General features: G+C 54.2%; 5 protein-coding genes across 5 annotated transcripts; 1 reads left to right on the top strand and 4 right to left on the bottom strand.

The window, feature by feature from the left end:
- Nucleotides 1-1,069: 1,069 nt before the first annotated feature.
- On the bottom strand, nucleotides 1,070-1,378 carry CPAR01_03503 (uncharacterized protein; the record flags this gene model as incomplete). The annotated part of the gene is made up of 1 exon (XM_060487790.1): nucleotides 1,070-1,378. The coding sequence occupies one exon, from the start codon at nucleotides 1,376-1,378 to the stop codon at nucleotides 1,070-1,072; it is 309 nt and encodes a 102-aa protein (XP_060355118.1).
- Nucleotides 1,379-4,036: 2,658 nt separating this feature from the next.
- On the bottom strand, nucleotides 4,037-4,360 carry CPAR01_03502 (uncharacterized protein; the record flags this gene model as incomplete). The annotated part of the gene is made up of 2 exons (XM_060487789.1): nucleotides 4,037-4,249; nucleotides 4,301-4,360. 2 exons carry the CDS (start codon nucleotides 4,358-4,360, stop codon nucleotides 4,037-4,039), a joined length of 273 nt encoding a protein of 90 aa, XP_060355117.1.
- Nucleotides 4,361-4,536: 176 nt separating this feature from the next.
- Nucleotides 4,537-5,149, top strand: CPAR01_03501 (uncharacterized protein; the record flags this gene model as incomplete). The annotated part of the gene is made up of 2 exons (XM_060487788.1): nucleotides 4,537-4,637; nucleotides 4,696-5,149. The coding sequence occupies 2 exons, from the start codon at nucleotides 4,537-4,539 to the stop codon at nucleotides 5,147-5,149; spliced, it is 555 nt and encodes a 184-aa protein (XP_060355116.1).
- Nucleotides 5,150-8,505: 3,356 nt separating this feature from the next.
- Nucleotides 8,506-10,409, bottom strand: CPAR01_03500 (uncharacterized protein; the record flags this gene model as incomplete). The annotated part of the gene is made up of 2 exons (XM_060487787.1): nucleotides 8,506-10,089; nucleotides 10,182-10,409. 2 exons carry the CDS (start codon nucleotides 10,407-10,409, stop codon nucleotides 8,506-8,508), a joined length of 1,812 nt encoding a protein of 603 aa, XP_060355115.1.
- A 346-nt stretch (nucleotides 10,410-10,755) lies between these two features.
- Nucleotides 10,756-11,235, bottom strand: CPAR01_03499 (uncharacterized protein; the record flags this gene model as incomplete). Its single annotated transcript, XM_060487786.1, has 2 exons — nucleotides 10,756-10,991; nucleotides 11,049-11,235. Coding segments are annotated over 2 exons (423 nt in total), but the record flags the coding sequence as incomplete, so codon positions are not given.
- Between the last annotated feature and the right edge of the window lie 1,237 nt (nucleotides 11,236-12,472).

Below are 12,472 nucleotides of genomic sequence, written 5' to 3'. Positions count from 1 at the left end.
GAGACTAACGACAGCCAGCAATACTGTGTGTACTCCGTACAGGAACAAGCAATAATTAGGAGGAGGATCCAGGCGCAGGGGAGTGAGAGTGAGCGTGTGAGTGAGGTGTGTGTGAGGTGTGGACTCTTTGGACGGGAGTTCCGGGGTTGAGGCAATGAGCGATGTGGAATTTGGGACCTGGAACTTTGACGGGGATTGTTGGAGCGGCGTTGACGGCGTGGGAGGAGCGCAACGAAGGTGAGGATGGATGAGGAGGGGCGCAAAGTCACTTGGCCAAGTACCTTCTTCTGGAGATCAAAGTAGACGTCGTGTACCTTGATTTGTACCTCCAGCTGTAGGTACCTCCTGGTGGGACGGGATGAAATGTGTGGGGTCTGCGATGGGGGAAGGGGGGTGTGTACTTTGCATGGCGTACCGTATTCGAGAGAGGGAAGGAAGGGAAACTCGGGGACTGCTCAGGTAAGGCCGTATTAGGTGAGGAAGGAAGTCCGGGACGGAGAGGGAAAGAGGATGATATGGTAAAGGAAAGAGGACGGGAAGAGTATGCTTTCAGGCTTGGAGTTTCCGTATAGTCAAGGGTACCTACCGTACTGTATAGTGTTTTTTGCTGGTTTTGTTACTTCTCCGCGAGAAGCTCAAGGAAGCCGAAGCTGGATCTGAACGAAATGGTTGGTTTCCCTGCCTGAAGCTTCGCAATTAGATGTTCCCTCGACACTGCCACCTGCCAGGGAGGAGCTATCGGTTCCTGGAGATCCGTATCCGTATGAGAAAGGAGATATAGTAGGGGGGTCTAACAAGTACCCGGAGAATATAATAACAACGACGAGGAGGCCCGTCGGGAGATGGAGATAGAGACAAAAAGAAGGAGAAGGGGGAGGCCAAGTAATGGGACGACGCGGGGGCGGAGAGAGCGAGCAGGAGAAAGAAGGCACCAGACACGATACAGCAGGCGAGGTTCACTTGTTATACGTGATTCACTTGACGATGGCACGAAGCACCGGGCATCGCCATGGGGACGGGACCAAGACGAGGACGAAGCTTCCAATCTGCTTAGGGACGGAGTACGGTGTCAATGTGTGTACGGCGTCGGTCTCGGTGCTTGGTGCTTGGTGCATCGTGGTGCGGTTGTGCTTGGTGCTTGCCATTGTCGGTGCTGTGGTCGATGAGGAGGAAGGAGCATGGCAGATTTCCCGGGATGGGGAACTGGTGAGAGAGAGTACGTGCGAGGTGCAAAAAAGGTACTTGAGCCGGTACCCGAGTCCATGTACCGGGAGTACCTCACTCCGGCGGGTGACGGACCACCATCACCAAGTTTCCCCCAAAGTAAGTAGGCAAGATCGTCCTCAGCTAAAACTGCCCGTTCAACGCGCATCGCCATTTTTGAGACCAGACCAGCAAGGGCCACTAGACATTGGCATTGGGCAAGACCAAGGACTGAGATGATTCCTGCTCTTGTTCCTGGTGATACTTGCACCTGACACTACCGGCCAGTCTACGTATTGATCAATAGAAGTCTGTGAGCGTTAGGTCGGGTCTTTTTCTCACATCTAAGCTTACATCATACGCTCAACTAGACTACCATTGGGCTGCGCTGCAAATACACAAGATGTATGTAACTGGCTACATACAGAACACGACTGGATGGATACTCACACTTTTCCATATTGGCAACGCATTAATTGTTCACTGATTCCCTCGGTTCCTCCTTGCCTCCATCTGTCAAAATGCCCCAATCCATCTATCCGGCTGAGATTCTGCCCCCCTCCCTCAACCAATGGCCGGGGTGTTGGGGGAGCTCCTGCCCAAGGGTGGGCGGGCAAGCGGGCTGCACCAGTCCCTTCCTTGTCCATGCCCAAAACCCAAGGTGCCTACTACGTACCCAACCTACCGCAGTACGGATACCAAGGCTTAGGTAAGGCAATGTCTCTCAAGTCTCATTCTAAAGTCTCTCTTTCTTTTGAGTCTTCCCTCCAAACCCACAGAGTAAAGCCTCGGCGTTGTATCTCTCAGCCTTTTTCGGATGGTTTTGAATGCTGGCTCCCTTGCAACTCTCAGCCCAGCCCCCACGAAGATAAGGTTCGATTATAATTCGTTGATTGGGTTGGGTTGGGTAATGTTACCTCCCCTCCCAAAGCTGTCACTTCAAGATGAACATCAACTAGCAACAAAACAGATCCTGGGTACTTGACAAAAACTGTGAGGAAACAAACGTCAACCTGCATTCTCTGCCCCTGGTTTTCGGTACGTACCCGGCGGGAGCATTGAACACCCATGGACAGGGAACAAAAGATACTTGCGCCGGTACGTCTGCCATGACGGGGCTTCAGGTACCGATCCTCATCCCGTAGCGCATCTGATTGCCTCTTTCCCGGCCCAGGGGATTCTGCCGCTGGAATCTTTCTGTTTTTTTTTTCTCAGATTTGGGCCAGCAATGTGTGTCTCTCTCTCCAATCAAAGCTACTTGTTTGGTTCAGTCTCACAGCTTCTTCCTCGCATCTTTTTTTTTTCTCTTGAGGCAAGTTCCCCTGTACTCTGAGGCGCCTGTGTCTCCACCTGTAGACCCCGGGACGTTATCGTTGGCCTTATCGGTACGTACTCTTGGGCCAAAGCTCCTATTGCGCGTTGCTGCCGCATTCCTTCCTTACCTTGCACCTTGAGATTTTCGACTGTTGCGCAATTTCTCAACCATTTCGTCACCTCCAGCCTTGTAGACCTTGTCATTCTCCAACACCACACCTAATATTCGAGATGGATCGTTGGTCGCGACAGCGACACACACATACATACACGCATCACCTTCGCTACGAAATGTCACAATCGTATCCAAATTCAGCTCCTGGTTTTTTCTTACCAAAATCTGATGTACCCTCCGCGGGCTCCTGAACTTGATGGAGGATCGAATCGGGTCAGCCATCGTTGCCACCACCGAACCCCGACGGCATCTCCAAACAATGTCCGAAAGCTGTTGCGTTACCTGACTGCCACGATCCAATGGCACCCTGTCACTGTACTCTGACACCGCCGCACCGCACCGCCGGCCGTTAGACACCGATCGTTAACCTCATCAACGCCGTATAATTACACCCAGACCCGACACCCACAGCTCGAGAGCGCCGTTGGCAACCCCGGACTCAGCAAGCAAACACATACTTGCAAAGTCTGCCCTCCCACGAGTTCAGGAGCCCGGCACGATCAATGCGCGCATCTCTTGCATCCATCCCATTTGGCATCCCAACTTTCATCGGCCCCGACTTCTTGTCGCCCGGCACTGAGAGTCTGGGAGTATGGAACAAATGGACAGGCCGCCCCTTCAAGTTTCATCAGAAAAGCTCCATCAGGGTGTCCCCATCGACCACCCCTCCAGCCCATACCCAATCTCGCAGGCGGTCTGTCAGGCGTCGCCCACGTCGTCCAGGGGTGCAAGCCTCAACAACCTAACGCCGTAACTGTCGACTCGCTTACGCACCTCTAAACCGCCTAGCCTCGCCGGTTCTCCGTCCGGGGACGTCCATCAGCTTCCGCTAGTCCTACGCAGTACTCGCACCTACAGGCTACGCAGTACGCAGTACGCAGAACGGGCCAGGTACCCAAGTTTACCGACCTAGTACCTCCTTGGCCTTCTGCAGAACCTATGCACATATAGCGCAGGCTTCAGATCAAGTCCCCGTCGAGCACTATTACACTCGCTAGGGATGCCGGAGAATGCTGAACCACAAAGTTCAGGTCATACAGGGCAAATACAAACGTCCCAACTCTCGGTCTCACCCGCTGCTGGCTTGGACTGGTATTCACTCAGTGGCCAAACGCTTGTGTCTAAACCTTTGGTGTCTCGGATGGGACAGACCGCGCGAACCACGCCAAAGTCTCGTTCTCTTCAGTTTCGCATCTTGCATCCCCCCCCCCCTTAGAGTCCAAAGTCCTGTGGCAGAGCTTCACCATTCAACATGCAAATTCCAACCAAGCCAAGCGCCAGGCCAAAGGGCCACCGGTCCAACCCGATAAGGGGTCCTCGTCAAGCCGATAGCAGCTGGAACTGCTAGGCCCTGGCCTTGCCTCCCACCACCAACATCAATGCCGTCGCCGATGAGCTTTGCCGAGCCACGTCGACGTGGGCGGTAAATGTCGGTCCCCCCAACAATTGGGATTTTGGGACACAATTTGGGGGTCGCCTTCGATGGGCCCCTTCGAGAAATGCCAGGGGTTCTCCAAGCACCAATAGCGAACTCACGAAAACAACAAAGCCCCCACCCAAAGAAGGAGAAGAGAGCACCGAAGAAGGGGGAGAAAAAACATTGCCAACCAGCGCCAGACCAAAAGAGAAAATCTCCACCCGCAGATCCCCAACATCTTGTCCGTCCATCTGCGGACCCCGTGCTCCATTCCTGTCTCCACCCGGCTTGAAGCCAACCCGCCGGCGCCAACGACATCAATATCGATTCAGACTTGAACCGCGCCTAGAGCAGGGGGCTCGCAGCCTCAGTCGTCAGCTGCAGCCACAAATGTTCTGTGGGATGGGAAAGCCAAAATGCAGCCAGCATGCTGACTGAGGCTAATGATAGTGGGATCCTGACAGTGAGAGAGAGCAAGATACCACCTCGCGGACGAACGCCTTTCCTCAACTCAGGACCAAACCCATGGTATGGATACCTAGGCCTGCTTAGTTCCCAACTAGTTAATCTCAACTTCACCACGCAGTGCTTCTCTGCACCCTGAACGCGTCCGTCTCATGGCCACTGCCGCTGTCGCCGCTGCGAACCCGAAGCTTCGCTTCTTCCACCACCCCTCTGCGGCCGAGGTCTCCCGTCACCTACTCAAGTTCCCCGGCCCATCCCATCCACGGCACCGCAACATTCCGGCTTGTCAGTACATATGGCGCGGACTTCCGTTGGCTCATTCCCACCGCAATAGAGTACCAATCCCCATCATAACCCCAGACCAGAGGATACGAAACGTATCTGTACACCAATACGCCCCAGAGCGAGGATATCACCGAGCATTGGCCCCTCAGGCCGTCCCGTCCTCGGCGCCTCGTTCGGAGAGCAGAGCGGATGCTACACTAGCTCCCTACAAATACCTACCTGGCCGCGCTAAAGACGGGGCGAGCAGATCCGATCCTGTCAAAGCTGGGGACGTACTGCGCGTAATCTGACGCGCCCACTTCCGGTCATCATCCTTCGTCCTTTTTTTTTTATCTCAGAGAGACGGCACTCCCCAAAAGAGACGGGCCCCACCATTGACGTCCATCTCTCCTAGCCGGAGCGGGCGGACTGCTCGTGCCCCTAATAATAGCCAGGCTTCCCCCTTCAGCTCCGACCTGTGACGCCGATGGGCGGGAGCCAGCGCCGGTGAGACGGCGTTTGCTGACACTGAATTTAGCAGCACCATTAACGGGACGTTGATCAAAGGTAATCTACAGATCTCTGATCCAAGGTCATTTACAGATCTTTCCAGCCGCATCTTGACATGACAAGCCGTTGCCTACAAATACGTCCACGCTTCCTCAAACAACCTTCGTCGTCCAGATCGTGGCTACCCCACAGTCTTACTCACCAGAGCCACATAGGACTGCGCCTGCAGCTCGACTGCCGACCGCATCGTGTCTCGAGCGGCTCTGAACGCCGGTCTTAGCCTGCCCGTCCGAACTGGGTTTGCAGGTACGTGCGTCACTGTAGGTAGTCAACCGTTACTCTGAGACCGCATCTGCACAGCAAGTTTAGCCAAGCGACGTACAGATAGGTTTGGCCACTTGGCATGTCGCTCGTGACAGTTGGATGAGATGAGGCTAGTGCTATTCGAAGCCGAGACTGGGACGAATGTCTTGTTTGATGTCGATGACCTGGTTCTCTCTGCGCACCCCGCAAGCTACTTCTCTACGGCCAGCGGATGTCAAAGTTCCAGAGCTGGGATGGCTGCCTCTGTACCTACAGTCTTTGGGATGTATCGAAGCTTGAAAGGCAACCCGGCGACCCGCCGTATGATATTCTGCACGCACGTGCCAGGACACTACCTTGAGAGAAACCGACTCACGAAACGAAACAGCCAGCGCCGAAGCCGCGGCCTTGGTTCTGGTTTTGGATTCCTCCCTTAGACAAGCCTCGTCGACAGGTGGTTCCCGTGTCTCTTGACAGGTCTCCAGTAAATATTGGAGCTGTGTGCCGCACGTCAGACCTCAAGGTGCTTGCGCGTAGTTGTAGATATGTTTGCTTCGGCAGATCTGCGCATGCCATGTTCAAGGTATAGCGAGTGACACGCCTGCAGGAGGTACATGGGCGGATTGGCCGAGTCTTCATGGTCTTTACTCAAGCCAGTACAATGAACGTAGTCCGCGACATGTGTGCATGAGACAACACATACAAAGGTGATGAGATCAGCACCCCAATGAAGTACCTCATCTGGGCAGAATCATTGCAAGAAGAACATGTCTATTTGGCGGATTCTCTTCCTTCTGTTGTGGAGATATTTGCTCAAGTCTAGTGAGCTTTACTAGGGGACAAGGCTGACAGTGCGGCTTCTTCCGTGTATGGCTGTTTAGTAGGATAGTCGTGTTGAAGGATGCGTTATGAGTTGAGCTCGATGATCAAGTCGCACCACTACAGCGGCCACGACAGAATGATACATTTAAATTAGTATAATTATCCTTGGAATGGAAGGATCAGATCCTTTGTGTGGATTGAGTTGGTGTTCCCCCGTGGGTGATCTAGTAATATGTGGTGATGGATAAATGGTCTTTGGATGCGTGGTTCAGCAAAGATGTATACACAAAAGCGAGATAAATAAATTCTGAAACTTGGGGAAAGTTCTCTAGAGGTTCTCGGTTTGGATTCACGGGATAAATGGGCATTTCAACAAGCGTCAGCTGGTGTGGCTATTTTCCTCGTTCTAAGACCATGGTTTTGAATTCGTGATAAAATGGTACGTCGTGCACCAGTTGCTTTTAGAGTTGAGTAACCTGAACGAACCCCCCCTAAGGCCTGTCCAGTCTAAATTCTACACCTCAAAATGAACTCCTATCTTATCCCTACATATATCAACTCTTTCGCAATTCGTTCCAACCGAAAAGAGGCGGTGTCATTGTGCGCAGTGGCAAGCTAAGAAATGTGGCCGTCATCACCAAAGCACCTACTTGAACCACGAGCAGCCGCGATCCACCACGACCTCATCAAGGTCACCAACCCATGAAAAGTCCCATATAGTCCAGTGGTTAGGATACTCCGCTTTCAGTCTAGGGTTCTGACAACTTACCGGAGAGACCCGAGTTCGAACCTCGGTGTGGGAACGTCACCTTTTGTTTGGTTTGTTTAATGGCTTTTGGGTCGGTGATTTTGTTTATTTTTGCTGTGGTGAATGCGCGGGAGAGTGCGTGTCCGTGTAACAATACACACCGGCCACCCCAATAAAGACCACCAGTAGTAAGTGAATCATCCATGTAGAGTGGCATCGGGCGCATCCTGATTGAAGAGCAATCTATTCACTTCGTCAAGGATTCTTCTCTATCTGATTTGTCTGGGAGGCTCTTGCTACATTCACTATTCGGCACGCAGGTTCAACCTTCCCCAAAACTCGGCCCCTCCACAAACACAAACCGGAACGGCGGACAGGAACCAGCGCGGGGTCAGTCGGTCGGCCTCACCCACTCCACCACACCCCACCCACCCATTCTCCTCTACCACCGACGCAACGCCGAATCGGCGACAAACTGAACCCGGGAAACACATCACGCGACCTTCGTCTGATCTTCATTGACAAACAATACAGTGTTCACATAGCCTTGGCAGGGCACATGAGTACTCTGTCCGCGTCGAGTGCCGACATTGGTGTCGCAGTGTTTGGAGCAGAACTTCGGCTGTACAGGTGCCCACTCGCCAGGAATACCTCCCAACCATCACGCCCTTCACCGTACTTAGCCCGATGCTTCATCCCTTTCTCATCGTCACAGACTTGACCGATACGTTACTCACAAACACCTGCCTCAATGGAACTCAAGCAGCAAATCATGAAGTAATAAACCAGTATATTCAGACCAAGGTATGTTTCGACGGATCTTGGGGGGGGGGGGGGTTCGGTGTGTGTGTTTGCTAGTTGTAAAAGTGAGTTGTAGTAGTAGCAGTTTTGCTTGCGTGTCAACAAAAAGGTATTCCCCCGGACTGCGAAAAACAAGAGAGAAGAAACCGAAAAGAAGGCACCGCCATGCTGTATCCCCCGTTCCCGTTTGAAACCCTAGAATCATACCAACGCCTCGGATGCAGCAGTTTGTATCCACACGCCTGCCCTGGAAACCCCGTAGTCATGAAGAAGCAATGAACAAAGGAAATGAGATGAAGAAAAGAATGAGACTCTCTCGTCTCTCTTCTCTTTTGAAAATGAGGGTATGTATGTTGCTCGCTGTAATTGCGCAGCTGCCCATGGCCCGACTGCATATGCACCGGGTCAAGTAGTCAGAAGCAACGGTGCTGCTCTGTTGGTATCAAGTAATCCTCCTCCTGTGATGGTTTGATTCAACCCTGCCTAGTACGTCTCCTCTTCAACGAGTTGATCCTGAGCGCCCATGATGGAACTCCTCAGGCCCATCGAGCTTCGTCTCCCTGAGACGCTTCCTCCGCTTTGCCGTCTCCCGCTTGGCATCGGGATGCCGCTTGTAGGGGCTGGAATACCGCTCACAGAGTTTTCTGCCTCTAAGCGAGAATACGTGCCTCTCCTGCTAGGTGTTCTGAATTCGCCATTTTCGTCGCCCTCGTCAATATCGATGCGGCTGCTGATACTAGCAGAGCGCGCATGCAGGCTGCCACCCAAGGAGCTGCGAGGACGACCCAGGGGTGTCCGGGTGCCAGACATACTGGTGCGGCTGATGGGACGGGGCGGTGCCATTTCTGTGCGACTTGATGGCCTGGCGTACGACGAGATGCTAGCCCGTGAGCTCGGCCGAGACATTGTGGAATCGCTGTGTTCAAGACCAGCCCCTGGGTTTCGGTTCGGTAGCGGGCCAAAAGACAACCGGCTGACACCTGACGTGCTAAGACGAGGTACATGCTTGGATCGTGTGCTGGCAGAGAAGTTGGGGTTGGATGGCGTAGTGTCGTCGCCCCGTACTGATGAGGCGGTGGAGCCACTGGGACGTTTCCGTGAGCGGATAGTAACCGTTGACGGTACGCTGTGGACTCCGAGAACCGAGGAGCGGGGTGAGGCCCGAGGTGGTGTTGTGACGGGAGCAGGCAGCTTCGATCGTGCATTGTGTACGCGAGCTTCCAGACGCTGCATCTGAGCTGTAAGGGTTCTGATGTGGGCGAGAGAGTTGTTGGCAGGCTTGGGGGGCATGCGGGTGGAGATGGAGCGAGGGGCGGTGCGAGGAGCAGGTGTGCGTGTCGGTGGCCCGGTTGAGGGACGACCTCCAGACGGCCGGGTGCTGCTCACGGATGTCGTGAATGAACGAGGCTTGGGCGTGATGCTGTGTTCGGTGGACGGCAGACGCGACTTGCGAGTCGCCGATGCCGGAGTCTTGGCCGGGGTCTTGAGGGGTGTTCGGGAGACAATCCTCTTGGGTACGGAGGCGGAGACGTCGGACATTGGCGGGGATGGAGGCTCACTGATCTGGGCGGGTTTGGCAGCAGGGAGAGCTTCCGCATCGGGCGGTGTCGATACCATGGGCGAGCTCGCGGTCGAGCCGGGGGAGGCGTCGAGGGTCTTGTCGAAAACGGGGGATGAAAGAACGGAAAGGTCGGTGGATATGGCGGACAGATGACGTTGCTCCTGCTTCTTGATCTTGTCCTGGAGCACCTCGGCCTCAATCTTGAGGTCGGAAAGCTCCTCGCGCAGGCGTTGCGCCTCGATGCGCAGCGTTTCTCGCTCCTGTTCACCGATTTTGATCTCCTCCTCCATCATGACGTTGCGCTCGATCGCACTGTTAAACTTGGATTCGAGGTCCTCGAGGGAGGAGCTGGTGTTCCGTGCCTGTCTCTCGAAATCATCGTTGGCGACCTCGATATCGCGTAGCTTGAGCTGGAGTGTCCTGTTGGTGTCGCGCAGTGTTGTGATTTCCTTTTCCAGGGTGTTTTGAGCCGTATTCGCATCCTTCTTGGCTTGGTTGTATTTTGACTGGAGGGAAAGGTCAGTTAGAACTGGACATCTCTCGGTATGTGATATGCGCGCCGATAAACGGTAACCGGCGGGAGAGGGTATGATCTCACCTTCCACTCCTCGGCCTCGAACTTGAGGCTCTCTGCCTTTTCCTGGAGTTTGCGCTCCCTCTTTTCGGCCTGCTCGATATCCTTCTCGAGCTCCTGCTCTAGCTCCTTGCTGGACTCCCTGAACTCGGACAGTTCCTCCTCGAGTGATGCATACTGAGACTTGTACCAGCGCAGCTGATCTTCAGGGCTCATCGCCTCGCTGGGCGGTGAGGATGGTGGCTCTGCCATGGTTGTTGTGATTGTGCCGCCGTCGCGATGTTTATTCGGATCGCATGTGATGCTCGGCGGTTATCGGGCGAGTAACTGTGGGTGGTTGGGTTTGGTGGTGGTGGTGGTGGGCGCAAAACGTGCGAGGTGGGGGCACTCGCTGCGGTCGCAAATAGAAGTTGTTGAAGTGATACAAATGAAAATTGTAGTCGTCGATGTGAATGATTGTCAAAGTCGTCAAATGCGTGCTATTGTGTCGTTGTCGTCAGCCTTCTATCGCTCGCCAGATTTGACGCGATCGATGGTGGTAGAAAACATCGCACGTACCGACTTTCAAGTGTTGTTGTGGGTGGTTGGGAGTGTCGTATCAAAGCGTGGGAAAGACGAAGAGCCCGACTCGGAAAAGGAGGATGTCGAAATGGAAGAATGGAAAGGCCCGGAATGTCGCGTGGGTGGTTGTCGATGTTGATACTGGGCGTCGAAGACTTACCTGTGTCGTCGATCGGAGGTGGTCGGTTATCGGTGGCCGTGGTCGTTGTTTGTCGAAGTCGTAGTCGTCGTTGTCGTCGTCGGTGTCGAGATGTCGGCGGAAGAGAGATGCATCTGCACGCTCGCTATCGGCGACACAAGACTTTCAGGGACTGGACTGACCGGATACACAGCTGGGCATGGCTGGGACAGGACGGGAGTGGACAGGAAAGGGAAAGGTCGGTGCAATGTTGATGTCGGTCAGGCGTGAGTGGGCGTGGAGTGTGCGAGTGGGCGTGTGGGCGACGGGCGTGCGTGTGGTGTGTGTTCGTCGTTGTTGCTGTTGCGGGTTGCCCCCTGTCACCCCTTGTCGTGGCAGCGCGCTAGTCCTGTTCAGGACTACTGGCTGCTACCACGGGCAACAAAAGGTGAGTGGCTGATGACGATTATGTAATATCTCCTTACCTAAGGCACCCTCGTCAAGTATTAAGGTAGGCGCGGGAAAAGACGCAGGAAGGGACTCATCTGGCTGGACCTGCCAATCACAGCGCTGGATGGGGACCTTGATGGTGGAGAGTGTACCTTTTTTTGGCAACTGCCCTCAAGAGGAAACACCACCTGCCCTGAGCATCTCCGTGAACGATGTACGTACCGCTGCACCCGTCCACGACCTCACCTTCCATCTTCCTGGGAGAAAGATACGTACCGTAGATACTTGGTGTGTGTTGTCGCTGCCCCTCCTTCGTCATTTTACTCCTGCAACATCCGCTGGCAGCAGAGGAGTCATTCCAAGCTTCAACCACCCGCATTATTTCTTCGATCAACGTCTAGTCTTCCCTACCAGGACACTCCCAACTCCTCAGTCTATCCACCTTAGGCTCCCTCTCAATACATGTCCACGGCGAAGCTATTGCCATATGGCTGGCGGCGATCATCCACATTACGGCGGAGACGCCTTGTACAATGCGCCACGCGAAAACTATCTTAATGTCTAGGTGGAAGTAGAGCAAGTCGACACACCAAAGACCATCTGTCTCACTCATTGTCCGCCTTCGTCAAATCGGACGCCTCAAAGCTCCTCCCGCGTCATTGTTTTCTGACCCTCTGCAAACGCGCCCCGAAACTATGCCAGTGACTGAGCGCAGCCTACAGACGGACTCAGCAACGAGAAACCTAACCAACAGGCCAGACCAAAGAGACTTTGACCCCCAATTCCAATCTCAATCATCGGATGACGACGGGTCGACGGCAGCGAGCAGGGCCACTCCCGGGCTGACTTGATCACCGTATCAGGGTCATCCCAAGTTTCGGTTCATGCAATGCACTGATCCTTTCCGGCCCACCACTGGCACCAACTGCCTTGAGTTCCTTTGCTGTGGCTTTGGTGCCCACCCGCCTGGTCGGTGCTTGCTGTTGCTTTCGCTGGCTCTGGCTTCTGCACGACATTGGACAGCGACCTGTTAGACGCTTCGAGGTTGCTCTGCACAGGCGCAGCCGCGTTGGCGCCGATCGAAGCTGCGATGCTGATTGTCCTAGCCTCTCGGGAAGAAAAAGAAAAAAAGAAACAAGTCACATCACTCGCGGGAACCAGCAGAAAGGTTCGGATGCCATGTTTC

Source organism: Colletotrichum paranaense (assembly GCF_030867605.1).
Source record: "Colletotrichum paranaense strain IMI 384185 chromosome Unknown Scaffold_2.1, whole genome shotgun sequence".
Classification (NCBI taxonomy): Eukaryota; Fungi; Ascomycota; class Sordariomycetes; order Glomerellales; family Glomerellaceae; genus Colletotrichum; species Colletotrichum paranaense.
This window is presented reverse-complemented; position numbering and strand designations above follow the sequence as displayed.